Raw genomic sequence first — 24926 nt, forward strand, 5'->3', positions numbered from 1 at the left:
TAAAATTTTTTGTTCTAGTTCTGTCAAGAATGCCATTGGTAGTTTCATAGGGATTGCATTGAATCTGTAGATTGCTTTGGGTGGTATAGTCATTTTCACAATATTGATTCTTCCAGTCTAAGAATGTGGTATATTTCTCCACTTGTTTATGTCATCTTTGATTTCTTTCATCAGTGTTTTATAGTTTTCTGAGTACAAGTCTTTTATCTCCTTAGGTAGGTTTATTCCTAGGTATTTTATTCTTTTTGTTGTGATGGTAAATGGGATTGTTTCCTTAATTTCTCTTTCTGATTTTTTCGTTGTTAGTGTATAGGAATGCCAGAGATTTCTGTGCATTAATTTTGTGTCCTGCAACCTTACCAAATTCATTGATTAGTTCTAGTAGTTTTCTGGTGGCATCTTTAGGATTTTCTCTATATAGTATTATGTCATTTGCAAACAGTGACAGTTTTACTTCTTCTTTTCCAATTTGTATTTCTTTTTCTTCTCTTATTGCCATGCCTACAGCTTCCAAAACTATGTTGAATAAGAGTGGTGAGAATGGGCATCCTTGTCTTGTTCCTTATCTTAGTGGAAATAGTTTTTTACCATTGAGTATGATGCTTGCTGTGGGTTTGTCATATATGGCCTTTATTATGTTGAGGTAGGTTCCCTCTCTGCGCATTTTTTGGAGAGTTTTTATCATAAATGGATGTTGAATTTTGTCAGAAGCTTTTTCTGCATCTATTGAGATGATCATATCGTTTTTATCCTTCAATTTGTTAATATGGTGTATCACATTGTTTGATTTGTGTATACTGAAGAATCCTTGCATCCTTGGGATAAATCCCACTTGATCATGGTATATGATCCTTTTAATATGTTGTAGGATTCGATTTGCTAGTATTTTGTTGAGGATTTTTGTATCTATGTTCATCAGTCATATTGGTCTATAATTTTTCTTTTTTGTGATACCTTTTTCTGGTTTTGGTATCAGGGTCATGGTGGCTTCGTAGAATGAATTTGGGAGTGTTTCTCCCTCTGCAATTTTTTGGAAGAGTTTGAGAAGGATCAGTGTTAGCTCTTCTCTAAATGTTTGATAGAATTCACCTGTGAAGCCATCTGGTCCTGGACTTTTGTTTGTTGGAAGATTTTAACTACAGTTTTAATTTAATTACTTGTGATAGGTCTTTCTGTGTTTTTTAATTCTTCATGGTTCTGTCTTGGAAAACTGTACCTTTCCAAGTATTTGTCCATTTCTTCGTGGTTGTCCATTTTATTAGCATATAGTTGTTTGTAGTAGTCTCTTATCATCCTTTGTATTTCCATTGTGTCATTTGTGATTTCTCCTTTTTCATTTATAATTTTATTGATTTGCATCCTCTCTGTTTTTCTTGATGAGTCTGGCTAATGGTTTATCAATTTTGTTTATCTTCTCAAAGAGTCAGCTTTTAGTTTTATTGATCGTTGCTATTGTTTTCTTCGTTTCTGTTGCATTTATTTCTGCTCTGTTTTTTACAGGTTTTTTTTCCTGTAATTGATTTCCAGTCTCATAGCATTGTGGTCAGAAAAGATGCTTGATATGATTTCACTTTTTTTAAATTATCTGAGGCTTGATTTGTGACCAGCATGTGGTCTATCCTGGAGAATGTTCTTTGTGTGCTTGAGAAGAAAGTGTATTCTGCCACTTTTGGGTGGAATGTTCTATAAGTATCAATTAAATCTATCTAGTTTATTGTGTCATTTAAAGCTTGTGTTTCCTTATTTATCTTCTGTCTGGATGATCTGTCCATTGGTGAAAGTGGGATGTTGTTAAAGTCCCCTACCATTATTGTGTTACTGTCAATTTCTCCTTTCATGGTTGTTAGCATTTGCCTTATGTATTGAGGTGCTCCTATGTTGGGTGCATAAACATTTATAATTGTTACATCTTCTTCTTGGATTCATGCTTTGATCATTATGTAGTATCCCTCATCTCTTGTAGCAGTCTTTATTTTAAAGTCTATTTTATCTTATAGGATTATCACTACTCCAGCTTTCTTTTGATTTCCATTTGCATGGAATATCTTTCTCCATCCCCTCACTTTCAGTCTGTATGTGTGCCTAGGTCTGAAGTGGGTCTCTTGTAGACAGCATATATATGGGTCTTGTTTTTGTATCTGTTCAGCCAGTCTGTGTCTTTTGGTTAGAGCATTTAATCCATTTACATTCAAGGTTATTATTCAATATGTATGTTCCTATTACCATTTTCTTAATTTTTGAGGGTTTGTTTTTATGGGTCTTTTTCTTCTGTTGTGTTTCCCTCCTAGAGAAGTTTCTTTAGCATTTGTTGTAAAGCTGGTTTGATGGTGCTGAATTCTCTTAGCTTTTGCTTGTTTGGAAAGCTATTGATTTCTCTGTCAAATCTGAATGAGATCCTTGCTGGGTAGTGTAATCTTGGTTGTAGGTTTTTCTCTTTCATCATTTTAAGTATGTCCTGCCACTCCCTTCTGGCCTGCAGAGTTTCTGCTGAAAAATCAGCCGATAACCTTATGGGGTTTCCTTTGTATGTTATTTTTTGTTTTCCCCTTGCTACTTTTAATATTTTTTCTTTGAACGTAATTTTTGGTAGTTTGATTAATATGTGTCTTGGTGTGTTTCTCCTAGAGTTTATCCTGTATGGGACTCTCTGCATTTCCTAGACTTGGCTGACTATCTGCTTTCCCATGTTAGGGAAGTTTTCAACTATACTCTCTTCAAATATTTTCTCAGACCCTTTCTTTTTCTCTTCTTCTTCTGCGACCCCTATAATTTGAATGTTTATGCCTTTAGTGTTGTTCCAGAGGTCTCTGAGATTGTCTTCAATTCTTTTCCTTCTTTTTTCTTTGTTCTGCTCGTAGGCAGTTATTTCCACGATTTCGTCTTCTAGCTCAGTTATTCGTTCTTCTGCCTCAGTTATTCTGTTATTGATTCCTTCTAGTGTATTTTTCATTTCAGTTATTGTTGTTCATTTCAGTTTGTTCTTTTAGGTCTTCTGGTCTTTGTTAAACATTTCTTGTATTTTCTCGGTACATGCCTCCATTCTGTTTCTGAGAGTCTGGATCATCTTTAGTACCATTATTCTGAATTCCTTTTCAGTTAGATTGCCTTTCCTCTTCATTTATTTGGTCTTGTAGGTTTTTACTTTGCTCCTTCATCTGTGACATATTTTTTTGCCATCTCATTTTTTTTTTTTTTTGGTGAGTTGGATTGTGGTCCTGTCTTACTGGTTGTTTGCCCTGAGTCTTCCAACACTGATGTTTGTGAGCTGTTGGGTAAAACTGGGTATTGGGGCTGAGATGAGGACCTCTGGCAGACCTCACTCTGATGAATATTCCCTGGGGTCTGAGGTTCTCTGTTAGTCCAGTGGTTCACACTCGGAGCTCCCATCCCAGGAGCTTCGGCCCAAACCCAGGCTCATGAACCAAGGTCCCACAAGCTGCAAAGGGCAGAAAAAACAAAGTGGGGGAACAATAACAAAGTAAAAAATAAAATTAGAGTAGGATACTAACAGATATGTTAGAAAGAATATAAAAATAAAAATATACTTGAAACAACAACCAGAAGGTAAAACAGAACCAGAGTAGTAAAAAAAAAAAAAAAAAAAAGAGGAAAAACAAAGAAAAAAAAAAGATGGAAAAGACATTGGCTATGGATGTTGGAGGACAGGGCCTATGCTTGGGATCCACAGGGCTTGAAAAGGTCCTGTGGGGGAGTGGGGGTGGGGCTTAGGCTCTACAGAACAGAAGGGGCCCAGGCGTGCCTCCTGCCTCTGGTGTCAGAGGGTGGGGGACCCCACCTGCAATCCCAGCAGGCTTCCTGGGTTCCAGTGGGTGGAGTGCTCTCCCTCTGCTCCTCTCCTGCTCTTCTGGTCCTGGAGGGCACCTCCTGCTTGCCTTTCCTGCTCTCCCTCCTGTTCCCCAAGGACCCACGTGGCCTGGACCTCCTGTTCTCCCTGGCCTCCCTCCTATGCCCCCAGGAGCAATGAGGCCCACAGGGGGCCTCTGAGGGCATAGGACCTGGCCTTTGAGAGCTGGTCAGACTTCCCCAGCCGATTGGGAAGGGGAAACGCTGTGCATGCTCCCTCCTGATCTGAGCCCCCAAGGGTCCCTCCAGGCATGGGAACCCCTCCCCACTCTCAGCCAACCCTAGAGGCACTGGTCCTTTCCAGCCTCCACTTCTACTGCCCCCTCAGTCCTGCCACATCCTACTGGTTCGCTTGGGGGTTCCACCAATCTCCTTGGACGTCAGGGTCCACCACCAGCGTCCGGCAGGTGCCCTACTTGTGGGGAGACACAACCTCTGTGACTTTGCACACCACCATCTTGACTCCACCCTGAATATGTTTTTTGATACCTTCTGAAACTTACTATTTTGTGATTTTTCTTTCAGAGCCACTAAAAAGTAAAATAGCATATTGTGCATACAAAGTACATTCATCTGAACATGCCAGACTGTGCACAGTAATATATTTTCTGAAACAAAAATTTAGGATATTGTGTATAGAAAAAACAACAGGACAATAAAGAAATATTTGTTTGTTTTTACGATATTCCTTTCCATTCCTTACATGAATTGTTGCTGTATAATTTCCACACAGAGATGTTTATTGTATTTTTTTAACATCTTTATTGGAGTATAATTGGTTTACAATGTTATGTTAGTTTCTGCTGTATAACAAAGTGAATCAGCTATATGTATACATACATCCGCATATCCCATCTCTCCCACCCTCCCTATGCAACCCCTCTAGGTGGTCAGAGAGCACCTAGCTGATCTCCCTGTGCTATGCGGCTGCTTCCCACTAGGTATCTGATTTACATTTGGTAATATGTATATGTCAGTGCTACTCTCTCACTTTGTCGCAGCTTACCCTTCCCCCTCCCTGTGTCCTCAAGTCCATTCTCTACATCTGCATCTTTATTTCTGTCCTGCCCCGAGGTCTGTCAGAACTAATTTTTTTTTACATTCCATATATATGTGTTAGCATACTGTATTCGTTTTTCTCTTTCTGACTTCACTCTGTATGACAGATTCTAGGTCCATCCACATCTCTACAGATGACGTAATTTCGTTCCTTTTTATGGCTGAGTAATATTCCATAGTATGCACATACCACATCTTTATCCATTCATCTGTCATTGGACATTTAGGTTGTTTCCATGTCCTGGCTATTGTAAATAGTGCTGCAGTGAACATTGGGGTGCATTTGTCCTTTTGAATTATGTTTTTTTCAGGGTATAGGCCCAGTAGTGGAATTGCTGGGTCATATGGTAGTTCTAGTTTCAGTTTTTTAAGGCACCTTCATACTCTTCTCCATAGAGGCTGTATCAATTTACATTCCCACCAACAGTGCAAGAGAGTTCCCTTTTCTCCACACCCTCTCCAGCATTTACTGTTTGTAGATTTTTTGATGATGGGCCTTCTGACCTGTGTGAGGTGATAGCTCATTGTAGTTTTGATTTGAGTTTCTCTAATGGTTAGTGATGTTGAGCATCCTTCATGTGTTTTTTGGCCATCTCTATGCCTTCTTTGGAGAAATGTCTATTTAGGTCTTATGACCATATTTGGATTGGTTTGTTTGTTTTTTGATATTGGTCTGTATGAGCTGCTTGTATATTTTGGAGATTAATCCTTTGTCAGTTGCTTCATTTGAAAATATTTTCTCCCATTCTGAGGGTTGTCTTTTGGTCTTGTTTATGGTTTCCTTTGCTGGCAAAAGCTTTTAAGTTTCATTAGGTCCCATTTGTTTATTTTTGTTTTTATTTCCATTTCTCTAGGAGGTGGGTCAGAAAGGATCTTGTTGTGATTTATGTCATAGAGTGCTCTGCCTATGTTTTCCTCTAAGAGTTTTATAGTGTCTGGCCTTACATTTAGGTCTTTAATCCATTTTGAGTTTATTTTTGTGTATGGTGTTAGGAAGTGTTCTAATTTCATTCTTTTACATGTAGCTGTCCAGTTTTCCCAGCACCACTTATTGAAGAGGCTGTCTTTTCTCCATTGTATATTCTTGCCTCCTTTATCAAAGATAAAGTGACAGTATGTGCATGGGTTTATCTCTGGGCTTTCTATCCTGTTCCATTAATCTATATTTGTTTTTGTGCCAATACCATACTGTCTTGATTGCTGTAAATTTGTAATATAGTCTGAAGTTTGGAAGCCTGATTCCTCCGGCTCCATTTTTCTTTCTCAAGTTTACTTTGGCACTTCAGGATCTTGTGTGTTTCCATACAAATTGTGAAATTTTTTGTTCTAGCTCTGTGAAAAACGCCACTGGTAGTTTGATAGGGATTGCATTGAATCTATAGATTGCTTTAGATAGTATAGTCATTTTCCCAATATTGATTCTTCCAGTCCAAGAATGTGGTATATCTCTCCATCTGTTTGTCTCGTCTTTAATTTCTTTCATCAGTGTTTTATAGTTTTCTGCATATAGGTCTTCTGTCTCCTTATGTAGGTTTATTCCTAGGTATTTTATTCTTTTTCTTGCAATGGTAAATGGGAGTGTTTCCTTATTTTGTCTTTCAGATTTTTTATCATTACTCTATAGAGATTCAGGAGATTTCTGTGCATTAATTTTGTATCCTGCTACTTCACCAAATTCATTGATTAGCTCTAGTAGTCTTCTGGTAGCATCTCTAGGATTTTCTATGTACAGTATCATGTCATCTGCAAAAAAGTGACAGTTTTACTTCTTATTTTCCATTATGGATTCTTTTTATTTCATTTTCTTCTCTGATTTCTGTGGCTAAAACTTCCAAAACTATGTTGAATAATAGTGGTGAGAGTGGGAAACCTTGTCTTGTTCCTGATTTTAGGGGAAATGGTTTCAGTTTTTCACCATTGAGGATGATGTTGGCTGTTGGTTTGTCATATATGGCCTTTATTATGTTGAGGTAGCTTCCCTCTGTGCTTACTTTCTGGAGAGTTTTTATCATAAATGGGTGTTGAATTTTGTCAAAAGCTTTTTCTGCATCTATTGAGATGATCTTATGGTTTTTCTCCTTCAATTTTTTAATTTTCTCCTTCAATTTGTTAATTAATGGTGTATCACATTGATTGATTAGCATATACTGAAGAATCCTTGCATTCCTGGGATAAACCCCACTTGATCATGGTGTATGATCCTTTTAATGTGCTGTTGGATTCTGTTTTCTAGTATTTTGTTGAGGATTTTTGCATCTATGTTCATCAGTGGTATTAGCCTGTAGTTTTCTTTTCTTGTGACATCTTTATCCGATTTTGGTATCAGGGTGCTGGTGGCCTCGTAGAATGAGTTTGGGAGTGTTCCTCACTCTGCTATTTTTTAGAATACTTTGAGAATGATAGGTGATAGCTCTTCTCTGACTGTTTGATAGAATTCCCCTGTGAATCTATCTTGTCCTGGGCTTTTGTTTGTTGGAAGATTTTTAGTCATAGTCTCAATTACAGTGCTTGAGATTGATCTGTTTATATTTTCTACTTCTTCCTGGTTCAGTCTTGGAAGGGTGTGCTTTTCTAAGAATTTGTGCATTTCTTCCAGGTTGTCCATTTTATTGGCATAGAGTTGATTGTAGTAATCTTTCATGATCCTTTGTATTTCTGCAGAGTCAGTTCTTACTTCTTCTTTTTCATTTCTAATTCTATTGATTTGAGTGTTCTCCCTTTTCTGGCTAGTGGCTTATCAATTTTGTTTATCTTCCCAGATATCCAGCTTTTAGTTTTATTGACTTTGCTATTGTTTCCTTCATTTCTTTTTCATTTATTTCTGCTCTTATCTTTATGATTTCTTTCCTTCTATTGACTTTGGGTTTTGTTTGTTCTTCTTTCTCTAGTTGCTTTAGGTGTAAGGTGAGGTTGTTTATTTGAGATGTTTCTGGTTTCCTGAGGTAGGATTGTATAGCTCTAAACTTCCCTCTTAGAACTGCTTTTGCTGCATCCCATAGGTTTTGGGTCATCGTGTTTTCATTGCCATTTGTTTCTAGGTATTTTTTGATATCCTCTTTGATTTCTTCAGTGATCTCTTGGCTATTTAGTAGTGTATTGTTTAGCCTCGATGAGTTTGTATTATTTACAGTTGTTTTCCTGTAATTGTGTTGTTGTAGGAAAAGATACTTGATACAATTTCAATTTTCTTAAAAGTACCAAGGCTCATTTGGTGACCCAATCTATGATCTATCCTGGAGAATGTTCCTTGAGCACTTGAAAAGAAAGTGTATTCTGTTGTTTTTGGTGGAATGTCCTGTAAATATCAGTTAAGTCCATCTGGTCTACTGTATCATTTAAAACTTGTGTTTCCTTATTTATTTTCATTTTGGATGATCTGTCCATTTGTGGAAGTGGGGTGTTAAAGTCCCCTTCTATTACAGTGTTACTGTCGATTTCCCCTTTTGGACTGTTAGCATTTGCCTTATGTATTGAGGTGCTCCTATGTTGGGTGCATAAGTATTCAAAATTGATATACCTTCTTCTTGGACTGATTCCTTGATAATTATGTCATATCCGTCTTTGTTCTTTATAACAGTTTTTATTTTAAAGTCTATTTTTTCTTATATGAGTATTGCTACTCCAGCTTTCTTTTGATTTACATTTGCATGGAATATCTTTTTCCATCCCCTCACTTTCAAGCTGTATGTGTCCCTAGGTCTCAAGTCAGTCTCTTGTAGACAGCATATATACGGGTCTTGTTTTTGTATCCATTCAGCCAGTCAGTGTGTTTTGTTGGAGCAATTAAACCATTTACATTTAAGGTAATTATTGATATGTATGTTCCTATTACCATTTTCTTAATTGTTTTGGGTTTGCTTTTGTTTGTCTTTTCCTTTTCTTGTGTTTACCACCTAGAGAAATTCCTTTAGCATTTGTTGTAAAACTGGTTTGGTGGTGCTCTTAACTTTTGCTTGTTTGTAAAGGTTTTAATTTCTCCATCGAATCTGAATGAGATCCTTGCTGGGTAGAGTAACCTTGGTTGTAGGTTTTTCCCTTTTGTCACTTTAAATATGTCCTTCCACTCCCTGGTGGCTTGCAGAGTCTCTGCTGAAAGTTCAGCTGTTAACCTTATGGGAATTCCCTTGTATATTTTTTTTTTGGCTTGTCTCTTGTTGCTTTTAATATCTTTTCTTTGTATTTAATTTTTGATAGTTTGATTAATGTGTGTGTTGGCATGTTTCTCCTTGGATTTCTCCTGTATGTGACTCTCTGTGCTTCCTGGACTTGATCAACTATTTCCTTTCCCCTGTTAAGGAGGTTTGCAAGTGTACTCTCCTCAAATATTTTCTCAGACCCTTTCTTTTTCTCTTCTTTTTCTGTGACCCCTATAATTCGAATGTTGGTGCATATAATGTTGTCCCAAAGGTCTCTGAGACTGTCCTCAATTCTTTTCATTCTTTTTTCTTTATTCTGCTCTGTGGTAGTTACGTCCACAATTTTACCTTCCAGGTCACTTATCTGGTCTTCTGCCTCAGTTATTCTGCTATTGATTCCTTCTAGAGAATTTTTAATTTCATTTATTTTGTTGTTCATCATTCTTTGTTTGCTCTTTAATTCTTCTAAGTCCTTGTTAAACGCTTTTTGTATTTTCTCCATTCTACTTCCAAGATTTTGGATCATCTTTACTTTCATTACTCTGAATCCTTTTTCCGGTAGACTGCCTATTTCCTCTTCATTTGTTTGGTCTGGTGGGGTTTTACTTTGCTCCTTCATCTGCTGTATATGTCTCTTTCTTCTCGTTTTGTTCAACTTACTGTATTGGGCATCTCCTTTTCACAGGCTGCAGTAGAACCTGTTCAAGTAGTTCCTGTTGTTTTTGGTGTCTGACCCCTAGTTGTGAGGTTGGTTCAGTGGTTTGTGTAGGCTTCCTGGCGGAGGGGACTGGTCCCTGTGTTCTGGTGGGTGGGGCTGGATCTTGTTCTTCTGGTGGGCAGGGCCGCATCCAGTGGTGAATTTTGGGGTATCTGTGGACTTAGTATGACTTTAGGTGGCCTCTCTGCTAGTAGGTGGGGTTGTGTTCCAGTCTTGCTGGTTGTTTGGCATGGTGCATCCAGCACTGGAGCTTGCTGGCTGTTGGTTGGAGCTGAGTCTTAGTGTTTAGATAGAGGTCTCTGGGAGAGCTCTCACCGAATGATATTACTTGGGGCCAGGAGGTCTCTGGTGGTCCGATGTCCTGGACTCGGTTCTCCCACTTTGGAGGCTCAGACCTGACACCTGGCTGGAGCACCAAGACCCTGCACCCACATGGGTCAGAAGAAAAGGAAGAAAAAAGAAGGAAAAAAAAGAAAAATGAACGAACAATAGAACCCCAAACCAAATGGTAAAAGCAAAACTAAACAGAGAAAATCACACAAATAAACATATACACACACTCATAAGAAGAAAACAAACAACAACAACAACAACAAATGAACAGTCAGAACCCTAGGACAAATGGTAAAAGCAAACCTAAATAGACAAAAATCATACAAAGAAACATACCACACTATAGACCAGGGTTTCAGAATATTTGGTCCTTTTCCAAAGTACTCTCTGGTCCTCTGCGAAAGGACTTCAAGGTCATTTTGCTTAGACTTTGATTCTCAGTCTGCAATGGAATCACGTGGGAATCTTGAACCGGTGCTGGGCCTCACTGGGGAGGAATCAAATCAGAAAATCTGGGGTAAGGCCCGGCATGAAACTGCTTTAAAGCTTCCTGCCCAACTCCACTAGTCTCCGCAGGCGAGAACCCTGTATTTTTTAAACTATCATAAGTTTTAAAGCTATGAACTTTGAATAAACTAGCCACTGTAATTATAAGAATAATTATTTCCTATTGATAGAATTTGTCAATGATGTATTAATACTGCATATCTGTTCATTAAGTTGGAAAGTATTACTCTGCCTCTCACAGTCTCATGTATTTCAGGCTTACACATGTTGGAAATATATAGTAGTTATATTTCACAGACTTTAAGACTCACCCCAAAGTAAAGATGTCATATTTTCTGTTCTGAAATTTGTAGTTATATAAATGTGGACTATTAGAAATGGGCCATTATGTCAGGATGTAGACCTCTGGAAATCACTGTTTTAAATTTATTTTTGAAGTTGATTACTTCCTCCAGTGTTCATTCCATAGTTTATTTCAAAACTATTATGTGCCAGTTATTTTGGGTCAGAGATATAAAAAAATGAATAAAACATGCTTCTGCTCTCACATAATGCACAGATTAGGAAAATAGAAAAAAGAAAACAAAAAACCAAAAACAGGGCAGTATTCTCAGTACTGTAAGAAGAAGGACATTCCAGTAGTGGTAACTGTATCTTCAAAGGGTTGGAGCATGTGGTAAGGGAGAGCATGTTCAGAGGCTAGAACACAGCCCATTGTGTCTAGAATGTTGGGTTTGGAGGAGGAAGAAGTCAAAGGAGAGTAGGGACGAATGGAAGGACATGAGACTGAAAGGGTTGATGGAAAACTAGTAGTAAGGGCCTGGGATGCTATCCTAAGAAGTTTGGATTACAACTAAAAAGGGCAACATTTTCATCATTGCTTCAAATACACCTTTCAAAGTTCCTTAACATTTGGAAAGCAAGAAATGGAGATTTAAAGCAACTCAGTATTTGAAGGTGAAGGATGATACGTTAGCCAGGCACAGAGAGGTTGCAAGAGAAAGAAGGAAAGTGAAGGCGTCAATAACACAAACATTTAGTGGGCTCCAAACAATCAAGAGATTTCCACTATTTTTAAAAATTTTACTTTCAAAAACCCTTATAAGTTGTCCTTTATATTCTAAGATGACATATTAAAGAAGTTTTTCTAGGTCTGTTGCTTGCAGGAGATGATAGTGGTAGTTAATGTTTTTGAGTAATCTTGCTTTGGAGCATTAAATTGAAAACCTTGACATTGGTGTCTCTGTCTCTTTCATGTTTGTTTCCTCAACACTACTATACAACACTACAATGTTTGATACATATTATGCTCAATAAATATTAAATGATGGATGAATGAGAGAAACCCAGAAGAGCAGAGCCTTTTGTTTACTACTCATTTCCCTAAAATTATGGTAAATTTTATTGTCTGCAAGTTGTAAATCATGAAATAAAATCATTGGAATGCCTGACACATAGTAACTGCCCAATAAATGTTTGCTGAGTAAACGGGTGAAAGAAAAGTCTAAGACAATCAAATGAAGTATTTATTGAATACTTCCTGGGAACATGGCACTAAAGTATTTCCCCTATCATCAAGATATTATCTCTCTGGAGAAATACTTCAAAATGAATGCTGTGGGTAGTAAGTATTATAGGAGCTCAAGGAAGGGAAGGAGGCTTATGGACAAGATCCATATGAGTAGGCTTCAGGAAACAGGATAGACCTCATTAAAATTTGAATGATTGGTATGATTTATAAATGTGAGAAGGAAAAGAAGTAGTTGAAGAATAAGACGTGTGGGGGCTTAGTGAGATGAACCATTCTGGGTTAATTAAGTTTACCATGTTCTCTTTTAAATTCTAGTTGGGTGCTCAAGGATGCCTTTCTTTCTTATTGCTTTTCAGGGCAGTGTTGGCTCTATGGGACCAGTTGGACCTTCTGGAATCCCTGGCCCAATGGTATGTTTCTATTTTTGTAATGGATATTTCACTTTGATTTTTCTATGGTGTCACAAAGTATCACTTTCTTTTTTAGGGTCTTTCGGGGAATAAGGGCCTACCTGGAATCAAAGGTGATAAGGTGATTTAAATATTTACATTGTCATAGAGATGATTTCTTATCACATTTACTTTTCTTTTGAATCCACACAACTTATAAAATACTTGTTTTAAAAAATATGGGATCTAATCTCTACTATCAATTATATAATTTTTCTCAGAAGTAGGAAAAATAGAGAAATTACTCTTATATAACTAGTATTTGCCTTCTTATAATACTGCCACATTTGCATTGCTTAAGTGTCTTCACGTGAAATTGTGCTCTCCAGGGTGAACAAGGCATTGTGGGAGAGCCAGGAGAACCAGGGTATCCTGGAGACAAGGTAATGTTTTTACCGTTAATTTTATATAAATACAACAAAAGCCAGTGAAAATGTATAAATTCTTTAAAAAGAAAGGAGTACTCGTTATTTTAATCATTGATTATATTTTTTTTTAGGATATGGTATCAATATGGTTTTACAAGTCTTGTTTAAAACAGTTTTCTCAATTATTTTAGAATAATTCCATGAATTTTTTTAGTAATTTGTAAATAGAGGTGTATCTGCCTTCTGTCGTATAATAGTTTTTCTCTTCACTGTACTGTTCTTTTCTTTTAGGGTGCTAGGGGTTTTCCTGGACCACCAGGGATGAGAGGAAAGCCAGGACCTTCAGTAGGTTTGAACTTTTGGTTTACTCTTTCTGATTCATGGAGTACACACACTATGGCATGAGTCTGGATACCTGTTGTTGTTTGTGGAATGTAAGAAGTAGGATGTAAGACTACCAGTATGGCGTTTTCTCTCCACTTTTAGAATATAGCTAATCCTTGAAGTTTTGAGCTCATATTGCATAGATTATTGGATCTCACCCTCCTCACCCCACCCCATCCCAGGCCAAAGCCAAATTTCTGTGAGCCTTAAAGATCTTGGTTGATCTATTATAGACAGTATTTAAACTAAGCAGTAGATTTTAAGTCAGAAAATATAAGGCACCTTAAATAATATTTTAATTTATCCAGATATCTGTTTCATTAAGGAAACATTCGGAAGAAAAACTAGCATTGTCACACTCTCTTATGGGCCCAAATATTCTAGTTCCTTGTCTTTTTTTAACCTTTGACCATCAATTAATTGAAATAAAAGGATACCATGTACTGTAGTTAACTTGAAGCCTAAGAAGCTATAAAACTAAAGTTACTGGATAATTAAAAATATTTAAATGAAAAATGGTTAAAACATGAGTTAAAGGTATTTATCTGCATATTAAAAATCATAATAATTATTATAGCTAACATTTACTGAGTGCTTACAAAGTGCCAGATGCTCTTCTAAGGTCTATACGTCTAATTTAATCCTTAAAACAATCATACGAAGTTGGGACTATTATTATTCCTATTTTACCAATTAGGGAAACTGAGACACAGAGAGTTAAATAACTTGCCCAAGGTCCCATAGTTAGTTAGTTAGTCACCTGGGAAAACCTAGGAAATCACATATGTCAGAGCCCATGCACTTAGCCACTGTGCCATAGTGTTCTGGGCTTTAATGTTTTAAGATTGTTTTAGGGTTGTTTTTTTTTTGCGGTACGCGAGCCTTTCGCTATTGTGGCCTCTCCCGTTGCGGAGCACAGGCTCCGGACGCGCAGGCTCAGCAGCCATGGCTCACGGGCCCAGCCGCTCCGCGACATGTGGGATCCTCCAGGACCGGGGCATGAACCCGTGTCCCCTGCATCGGCAGGCGGACTCTCAACCACTGCGCCACCAGGGAAGCCCCGTTTTAGGGTTTTAATATTGATTACAACTCTGTGAAGGTTGTAGATACAAAAACTTAGATATAATATCATAATTTATTAATATAACATTATAAAAGAGTGTTGTTTTCCCAAGCAATTCATCATGTTCCCTCTAACTCCACCCTCTCATCTTTGAATTGTTTATTTTTGCATCAAAGGAAGCAGCATTAAGTTACGTAACTTTACATACACCATTCTTTATGACTTCTAACAGTGACAGCATTTCATATACATTTCCCAGGAATTATTTAATCCAAAGAACAATTTTCGGCATCTATTTATCTAATGACGTGTTGGTGGTGAGTTTTGCCTTAACTAGTTTTCACTCAGTCAGCTATCTACCCAGACTTATGCCGTGGTGTTGAATCTCAGAAGGGGCACGAGTATAGGTCAAGCTAACAGAAAGCTTCTATTTTTCAAGGATGATTCTAAACCACGTAAAAGGAACTTTCAATATCTGCAGTGATTGACCCTTCTTATATCTTCATTTTCTTCTAATGTGAGGCTTTTCTAACTTTTGATAACAAGAAAAGGAAGTGGTATGACACATTTTCTAAGGTCAATACTAAGTAATAAATAATTGATATTATTCTCTTACGCTTTGTAATTAATTACTTGAGAAAACCAGAGTCAAATATCATGCTTATATAAGGTAAACCTTTTTAATGTCTTCCTTACTCTTTGATTCAATTTATATTGATAACATGTTTATTGGGGTGGGAGAGGGGGAATTGCTGGTCTGAATAACATGTAGATTTTAGTTCCAGCCCTGACACTGACCTGCTGTGACCTTGGACATTTAACCACCATGGTATCCAGTTTCTCGTGTTTAAAATGGGAGTCAGGCTATATCATATGTAAGGTGCCTTGCAGCTCTGTGACTCTTTAAGCCTCTCTTAGTAATAATGCTTCCCAACGTTGCTCTAGTCTAAGCTAAAGCAAAGACAGCCCGTTTTACCTTTAGCACATTGTCTTAAAACCTTAAATTTTTGTTTTTCCTGGGATCACCAGAAACTCTAATGTGGTTCTTTAAGGCAGTGATGCAGGGAACATGAAATGGTGAGCGTGAGGCTTTTGCTTGCTCGCGTTACACCTTTTTTGTACTATTCTAATAAAAATATTTTAATGTCAGCAGGGATTAGTTTGGTAGGAAACAGTTGGCTATTTTTTGTTTCTTTTAATCAAATCTTCAAAATATACATACTTTGGACCAAAGATAGGATAGAGACTTATGAATTAATATTTATGAGATGGCCTTGCCTTTAGACTTTCACTTTATTTGTCACTTGTTTCTATCTATTGTTAGAAAAAATTGTAGTTGTTTGACTTTCCTCGTTATGGAAGGAGACACCTGTTTAATGAAAAATTACGTACACAGTATCAGTAATCATATTAAAAATAATTTATACAAGTTAGTGCCTATCTAAATCATTTGTTTACTATCATGCAAAGAATGCCAGAGTCATGAGAACGTCTTTCTTATTTTATATCTCCTACTTTTGGTTTTCTGTTATATAAAATGTTGGTGTCACTGATACTGTTTCCAAATGGATCTAAGTTATAACATAAAAGAATGTTTTCAACATAAAAGAATGTCCTGATCCAGAAGGATTGTAACATTCTGGAATAGGGAAACTTTTACCCTGCAAGTATTTAAAAACTAGAGGAAACTACCAATCTGAAGCTGTTAAGAAATATTATTTTTTTAAAAAGAGAAAATAAATACAATTATGTCCTTTCCATTTTCTTTTAGCTAGAAGTTGCTGTCATTTGTAGAAGTTTACTTTTAATCATTATTCAATTCTCTAAAAGTTACTTGAAAACTCAGTTTTTATAAAGGAGAATTGACATTCAAGGAAACTTGCCATTGAAGTTTTTCAAAATGAAAATTTTTTCTGAAGGATGAATAAAATTCTACAATTTATATTTTTAAATATCAGGTTGTCAATCAACTTTTCTGAAAACAAAGTCCTAGTGTATGCTGATTTTTCCTCAAGCTTGTAAATTTAGTGTCTTGTTTAGATTTTGCCACTAGAGGGCCTCAGTGAGAACTTCATGTCTATCTCTTGGAGGTAATATTCATTTTAAGAATTTGACTCCCTTAGATACTGATTATGATGGAGTATGATGGATTATAATTTTGTTTATTTAGGGGAACTTCAGTGAAGTTCTGCATAATACTTTATTACTTTTCTCTAGATTTGATTGCAGTAGTTGTATTGTGTACTGTTTAAGTCCAGATACTCTAGCACTCTACGAGACTGAATTTAGTACATATGGAAAACCGTGCTTTACTTCTTGGAAAGTGGATAAACCCATATTATACATAAAATTTTATGTATAAGAAATGCAAGCAATTTTATATATTCTGAGACCTATTTAAGTCAAATTTAAAACTCACATAGAAATTTAATATGACAAATAATGAATTCAATATTTTTTAATGAAAACAAGGGTATCAGACTACCGGCCTTCCCTGTTCTGTAGTTTCCTCTCTTGAGAGCATCACCAGCCCTCTCTAGTAGCAGGCTTTTACCCACTTCTCTTTCCTCGGACCTTCTTCTCCAGCCCTGATTTCACATTGCTAGCCTGAATGTCAGAAAATGGCTGCAGAGTTATTGAAACTGAGTCCTCAGAAGTTTAGTTAAAGGATTAAAGCAATCTAGGAATTCTAGGTATCATCCAGGAGAGGAGAGAGGATGTGAAGGGAAGGATTAATGGTTATAAAATTGATTAACATTTAATGAGTACTTTCTATGTGCTAGGCACTGTGCTTAACACTTATACATTTATTGTCTCATTTAATCCTTACAATGACTCTGTAGGAATGTTACTACTGTTGTTATTATTCGTGTTTTATTGGTGAGACAACTGAGGCTGAGAGATTAAGCAACAAGGATTTAAATCCAGGTGATTCTTAATTACAAAATCAGGCCCCTTATAGTTATGAAAGGAGAAAGGAATTTTCAGAGACAGAGGACCCTGGCTATTTATGGAAACAGTTCTTCATCTAGAGTTCCCTACTTTGTTAAGTCAAAGTTTACTGTCTTATCTCTGGGTAACACATACCCACACACATAATTTTTTTCCTTGATTTGATTTCCATTAATTTGTTTGTAGCCCTAACATTTAGGAGTAAATATATATATATAGACATATCTCTATATAATAAGTTTTCTACAATGATGATGGTTATAAATTAAGTCTTTCTGAATAGTCATTAAAACTTTGGCATATTATTATATATTGAGTGTTGTTTGCCAGAAAGTCATTACAACTTTGTGTGGCATGATATATTTAGTGCTTTTTGCTTACCATATGTTTCCTTTTTAAATCATATTTATTAAATTAATGTTTATACTTTGATTTCTCCCACCCACCCCCACGTTTTAGGGCCAAACAGGTAACCCAGGACCCCAAGGACCATCTGGCTCTCGAGGACCAGAGGTAAAATGTTGGTGGGAATATAATTAATTTAAATAAATATAGAAATTAAACTTGACTAGTAAAACATGCTTTTACGTAATAGGTTTAAGAAAGATTCTCTTTAAAGTTGATGTCTTTGAAAATAGTTTGGACTAAAGTTTTTCTGTTATGTCAGGAGGTATGCAACAGTGATCTCTAGAAAATAGAAAGGGTATTAGCTGCATTGTAGTCCTGGTTAGGTCACAGCTGATTTATTTGTTCTGCACAATGACTACTAATAACACATGCTTGGAGCTTGAAATCAAATTTCAGGACCTAAACACCATTGAATTTTTAATGCAGAATGCTTCCAATTTTTTAATATGCATATATCATTTGGATCTCATATTCTAGAATAAATACAATTAAGTCTGTAGCACATATATCAGATTTGCTTGTATATTTGAAGTTCTTACTTTGGCTTAATGCTTGATGTAGAGGGGCTTTTTCTTTTCTTAAGACTACATAGGACATAAGCTTCTGAGGTGAAACATTTGAGTTTTTTTTAAAAAATTATTAGAGTCAAAGATATACTACATAGAGGTAAAGCTTCTGAAGCTCACCCTAGTTCAAAAATATAAACCAAAACATATGCGTACATAAACATATACATACACATTCACATCTGATCCAGAGCCATAGAGGCAGCATTAACAGTGAGAAAGTGAATTTGGCTTCACAATAAATAAATCAGAGCAATAAAGTCCCCATAGTGTCAAAGCAGTAGGCATAGTTTCTAGGAATAGTACCATCCTGGTGCTTTCTCCCTCTCTTTGTAAACTGTAAGGTCTATTTCTTATTGCACAGCTGTCTTTCGGTGTTGGTTGATTTCTTTAGCAAATACCTATTCTTACTTATTGTCTAATTTAAAAATGTATTGGGGGGCTTCCCTGGTGGCGCAGTGGTTGAGAGTCCGCCTGCCGGTGCGGGGGACGCGGGTTCGTGCCCCGGCCCGGGAGGATCCCACGTGCCGTGGAGCGGCTGGGCTGGTCCCGTGAGCCATGGCCGCTGAGCCTGGGCGTCCGGAGCCTGTGCTCTGCAGGGGGTGAGGCCACAGCAGTGAGAGGCCCGCGTACCGCAAAAAAAAAAAAAAAAAAAAAAAAAAAAAAAATGTATTGGATGTTGATAGTTCAAAAATCTAAAAAACTACATTGTATCTACTTTTAATAATAGAGAGGTAATAGGAGGTAAAATACAGCAATGTACTGATGTCATCATTCTGGGAAGAAAGAAATTGTTTTGAGTAATAAAAATGATTAGTAACAAAGTAGTAATTAACAGATTAATATAAGTTTATCTTTTATGAGCCTACATTCATTTAATCATTTGTCATGAAAACCTTCCTGGAACGAATCATATTTACCTGTGTTCTCATACTGAGGATACAGAACCTAATTTATCTTTTATTATCTTTAAAGGTTAATTTTATGAACATGGATTATTCTGTTGTAATTTTAGTTACAGATGGTATGTGTCCTAGGAAGGACTGTGTCACCTCCTTGTTATCAGTATGGCTTTGGATCGTTTTCTTCTTTTATATAAAGCCAGGTTAAAGGATGCATGGGCCATGTTTTTACTTATTACTTAATTTTCCAAATTTTTTTTTTCCTCTGTTGCCTTTGAGATTTTATGATTTGCAGTCATGATTCAAAGCATTGCCTCATTGTCTTTGACTCCTGCAAGGTAGTAAGCCCTAACCTATGCCCATTCTTCCTCCTTACCTATTTTAAATTTTTTGATGGGGCTAAAGATGTAACATGTATTCTCTCAATAATTGGTGCCCGGCTGTTTGGGAAATGGGGCCTAATCCAAAGATCATAACGTCTTCTTGATCATAAGAATATAGGATGTAAGATATCATATATGAGGCAACAGCTCTATTTAAATACTTCTTGACATTAGGCTTTTAATAGAATTGTATGTCTAAGAATTTAAAATAGCATGTTTAACAGTATATCAAGCCTGAAAAGTTTCTACTTGCACAGTAGATGAATTTTCTCAGGTAAAGGATCTTATATGTTGTGCTGTATTTTGACTTTATCCTGTAGACAGTGATCAAAGATTTTTAATCAAAGGAATGAACTTATCAGACATGCATTTCAACATAATTGTGGTAGAAGGAGTAAAGATAAGAGAGAACGAGAGAGGGAGAGATGACAGAACTAAGGCTGCTTGGGAGTATAATACAAGGCCAGGGGATTAATGATGAGGGCCTGTAATAATAGGGAGGAAAGGGTGGCTTCAAGAAATAATTAGGAAATTATAATTCACAGCAGTTGAATCACTCAGTTCAGTTCATTCAGCTTGTGTGAGAGAGGAATAAAAGACAAGTTTAATAATTTTTGCTTGAACAGTTATGTAGAATGTAGATCACCATTCTAAAAATAGAGAATAAAAAAGAAGGAGGAGGATACTCAGGGTGGGTGGAGATAATGCTTTGGTTTTGATTTTGTTAGGGCTGAAGTGCCTATAGGACATACAGGAAATTAGTCTCATAAGTGTATAGAAAATTGTAGACCTGACACTCAAAAGAGTGAACTAGAGATACATGTTTGTATAGTCATCCACATAAAGGTATTAGATGATGCAATTGTAATAGATGAAATAATTTAGGCTTTATAAAACAAGGTTTGAAAATACTACACCTGGACCCTCAACTCCAGAAGGCTATATTCTCTGTTTACAGTGCAATTAAGTTTTAAATTGACAGTGTTAAGAGCAGTAAAATAAACTTTGATAACTTAAAAACATCATGAGAAGAAAAAAAAATCACAATGGAAATTACAAAATATTTAGAATTAAGTAACAAATCACTATAAAATCTAGTGTTGTACCTAAAGCAGCGCCTAGAGGGAAATTCACAGACGTCAGTGCATTTCTCTAAAAAGCAAGGAAGATCAAGAATAAATAAGTTATGCATAGCACAAGTATAGGGACTTGTTTTAAAAGGAAAAAGATGTTGAAAGAGGTCAAATAGGATAGAGTCTGTGTTCTCTGTAAGTAAGATACTAAATCCCAAGAGTGGGAGAAAGGTGTGCATGCAGAAGGAGGGCGCTTGAAGAGTTCTGTGAGGACTAAGCAGGGAAGGGAACCAGGGACTAGTAACAACTTCTGACTTGTGTTAAAAACTCAGCTGAGACTGAAAAACCTTTTCCCCAAAATACAGCCACAAAGTTCAGTACAGTTCACTAGAACCGAATTGCAAACTTGAGTCTCAACTTTCTACTGGGCAAAACAATGAAACATGGTCAGTTATATGCTTTTCTTCTCCCTTGGATAAAGACATATCACTTGTATAAAGGAAGGGCAACAATTCATGGTATTGTGTGATTTCCGTATTTGAGTATAGATTGCTATCATAATGTCAAAGTACAATCCAGTAAAAGTAATCCTATTAGAGGCCAAAATGATGGTCCTAGGTATATACTTCTGTGATAGCTTTTGTTAATAATTGGGTGATAAAAGGCTTAAGTTAATATCTGGAAAGTACAGTGCTTTTGAGATATCTTCTGAATGAGAATTGAGGAGTTAGCCTGAGTACCTTGAGCAAATTACTTGGAGTTTTTTTATTGTGAATATTGTGATATATATGTTTAATTTTATCTTTTCCTAAATGGTTTATCAATTGTCCCAGAACCATTTGTTAAGCAATTTGTCTTTGCTTCAGTGATTTTAAGATGCCACCCCTATCATAAAGTACATTTCCATGGTTATTGGGTCTATGTCTGGACTTTGTTTTCTGTTTCACTTGAATGGTTGTCTATTCCTGTGCAATTGTCACATTATTTTAATGATAGAAGCTTTATGGTATTTTTTAACTTTATTGAGAAATAACTGGGAATAATCGACCAATATAATTGCATATATAAAAGTGTAAAATGTGATGATTTGATGTACCTTGTGGAATTATTACCAAGATCAAGATAACACATCCATCACTTCACATAGTTAATTCTTTTAAATTAAAAAAAAAATCTTATTGGGGTATAGTTGATTTACAATGTTCCATTAGTTTCAGGTGTACAGCAAAGTGAATCAGTTAATATCTGAATACATATCTGTTTTACATATAGTAATGTGTATATGTCAATCCCAATCTCCCAGTTTATGCCTCCCCACTTTTCCCCCAGGTAACTATAAGATTGTTTTCTACACCTGTGACTCTATTTCTGTTTTGTAAATAAGTTCATTTGTACCATTTTTTTAGATTCCACATATAAGCGATATCATATGATATTTGTCCTTCTCTGACTTATTGCCCTCAGTATGGCAGTCTCTAGGTCCATCCCTGTCACTGCAACTGGCATTATTTTGTTCTTTTTAATGACTGAGTAATATTCCATTGTATATTTGTACCACATCTTTATCCATTCATCCATATGTAGATGGACATTTAGGTTGCTTCCATGTCCTGGCTATTGTAAATAGTGCTGCAATGAACATTGGGGTGCATATATGTTTTCGAATTATGGTTTTCTCCGGGTATATGCCCAGAAGTGGGATTGCTGGATCATATGGTAGCTCTATTTTTAGTTTTTTAAGGAACCTCCATACTGTTCTCCATAGTGGTTGTATCAATTTACATTCCAGCCAACAGTGTAGAAGGGTTCCCTTTTCTCTACATCCTCTCCAGCATTTGTTGTTTATAGATTTTTTGATGATGGCCATTCTGACTGGTGTGAGGTGATACCTCATTGTAGTTTTGATTTGCATTTCTCTAATAACTAGTTATATTGAGCATCTTTTCATATGCTTTTTGGCCATCTGTATGTCTTCTTTGGAGAAATGTCTATTTAGATCTTCCATCCATTTTTTGATTGGGCTGGGGTTTTTTTGTTGTTATTGAGCTGCATGAGCTGTTTGTGTATTTTGGAGATTAATCCCTTCTCAGTTGCTTCATTTGCAAATATTTTCTCCCATTCTGAGGGTTGTCTTTTTGTTTTGTTTATGGTTTCCTTTGCTGTGCAATAAATTTTTGTGGTGAGAATGCTTAAGATCTACTCTTAGCAACCTTCAAGTATATAATACATATTTTTTTTAACTATAGTAATGATGCTGTACATTAGATCCTCAGAACTTACTCTTCTTATAACTGAACACTTGTATCCTTTGACCTCCATCACCCCATTTCCTCACCCCACAGCCCCTGGCAACTACCATTCTATTATCTGTTTCTATAAAATTGACTTTTTTTAGATTCCATATATAAGTAATAACATACAATATTAGTCTTTCTCTGTCTGGCTTATTTCACTTAGCTTAATGCCCTCCAGATTCGTTCATGTTGTTGCAAATGACAAGATTTCATTCCTTTTTGTAGCTGAATAATATTTCACTGTGTTTGTGTGTATTTATCACATTTGTGAGATATATATATGATATATATAGATATGATATAATGATATTCACATTTTCTTTATACATTCCTCTGTCGAAGAACATTTGTTTCCATACCTTGGCTATTGTGAATAATGCTGAATGAACATGGGGGTGCATATATCTTAAAGAGTTAGTGTTTTCCTTTTCTTTGGGTAAATACCAAGAATTGGAATTTCTGGATCATATGGTAGTTCTATTTCTAATTTTGGGGGGAACCTTCTTATTGTTTTCCTTAGTGGCTGTACCAATTTATATTACCACCAACAGTGCACACAACTGTTCCCTTTTCCACATTCTTGCCAACACTTGCTATTTCTTGTCTTTTTGATAATAGCTATTTTAACAGATAAAAGGTGACATCTCATTGTAGTTTCGATTTGCATTTCCCTGATGATTAGTGATGCTGAGCATCTTTTCATGTACCTGTTGGCCATCTGTATGTCTTCTTCGGAAATATGTCTATTCAGATCCTGCCCAATTTTTAACCAGAGTGTATTTTTTTGATGTTGAGTTGTACGAGTTCTTTATATATTTTGGATATTAACCCTTTATTAGATATATGGTTTCCAAATATTTTATTAGGTTTGACTTACATCTATGAATTAATTTAGGGAGCAGTGACATTTTTATGATATTGAGTCATCCTCTTAAAGAACAATGGATGTCTTTCATTTGTTCAAATCTGCTTTTGTATTTTTCAGGAATGTTTTAAAGTTTTCCTCATATAGGTTTTTGTACATGTCCCATTAAATTTGTTCCTATTTTTTTGTTGCTATTATAAATGGGATTTTTCTCTACCATTGTATTCTCTAACAGGTTTTGTATGTATATGAAGATTATTGATTTCTGAATGTTAATTTTACATCCTGCTGCTTTAGTGGTTTATTGTTTTTGAGTTATTTTTACCATTGATTTTCTAAAGTTTTCTAGATGTACTCTCATGTAATTTTCAAACTTTTTTTTAATCAGTTCCCATACCTCTAATTCAGTTCTCTTGTCTAGTGGCATTGTAATACCTCTAGTACAATGCTGAAGAGTTGGAAGTAGTGTGCATCCTTGTCTTGTTCCTCATTTCAGTGGAAATGCTATAATGATTTCTCATGAAGTAAATGCTAAATTTAAATTAAAATATGCACATATTTTATCATGTTAAGAAATATCATCAATTCCTGAGTTCTTTAAATCAGGAATCATTTTTATAGTTTGTCAAATATATATAGAGAGTCAGATATTTGCTATATTTTCAACGTGTATAGAGATAAGTATATATGTCTTTTTAGATATATTTATTGGTATATTATAGTAATGGATTTTCTATTAACTTTTGTATATAATAACTATTTCTATATAATTTCTGTACATTGACTATTTCTATATGACTTTTCTATTGCATTCTTGAAAATATTCTACTTTATCATGGCACATTATTTTCCTAATGTAATACTAATTATACTAATATTCATTAGTACTGCTGCATCAGTATTTCTAAGTGATATTGGTCTGTAATATTCTTTCTTTTTTTGGTACGTCATCAGGTTTAGATATCAGTGTTATATTTATTTCATCAAAATAAATAGAAAGTCTTCTTAGTTTTTAGTGCTCTAGAATAATTTATGGAATACTGGGATTATCTTACCTGTGAGGCTTTGGTG

The 24926-nt window shown here is 35.8% G+C and overlaps 1 protein-coding gene across 2 annotated transcripts in view; it reads left to right on the forward strand.

Moving 5' to 3' along the window:
- Positions 1–24926, forward strand: part of COL24A1 (collagen type XXIV alpha 1 chain) — a 392639-nt gene that overhangs the window by 114679 nt on the left and 253034 nt on the right. For both annotated transcript variants that reach the window (XM_073787806.1, XM_073787804.1), the window contains 5 exons: positions 12505–12558; positions 12635–12679; positions 12927–12980; positions 13257–13310; positions 17824–17877. In XM_073787806.1, the coding sequence (XP_073643907.1) occupies positions 12505–12558; positions 12635–12679; positions 12927–12980; positions 13257–13310; positions 17824–17877 (261 nt within the window). The remainder of the gene's footprint in view (positions 1–12504; positions 12559–12634; positions 12680–12926; positions 12981–13256; positions 13311–17823; positions 17878–24926) is intronic.

This window comes from Tursiops truncatus, chromosome 1 (genome assembly GCF_011762595.2).
Source record: "Tursiops truncatus isolate mTurTru1 chromosome 1, mTurTru1.mat.Y, whole genome shotgun sequence".
In the NCBI taxonomy this organism is placed as follows: domain Eukaryota; kingdom Metazoa; phylum Chordata; class Mammalia; order Artiodactyla; family Delphinidae; genus Tursiops; species Tursiops truncatus.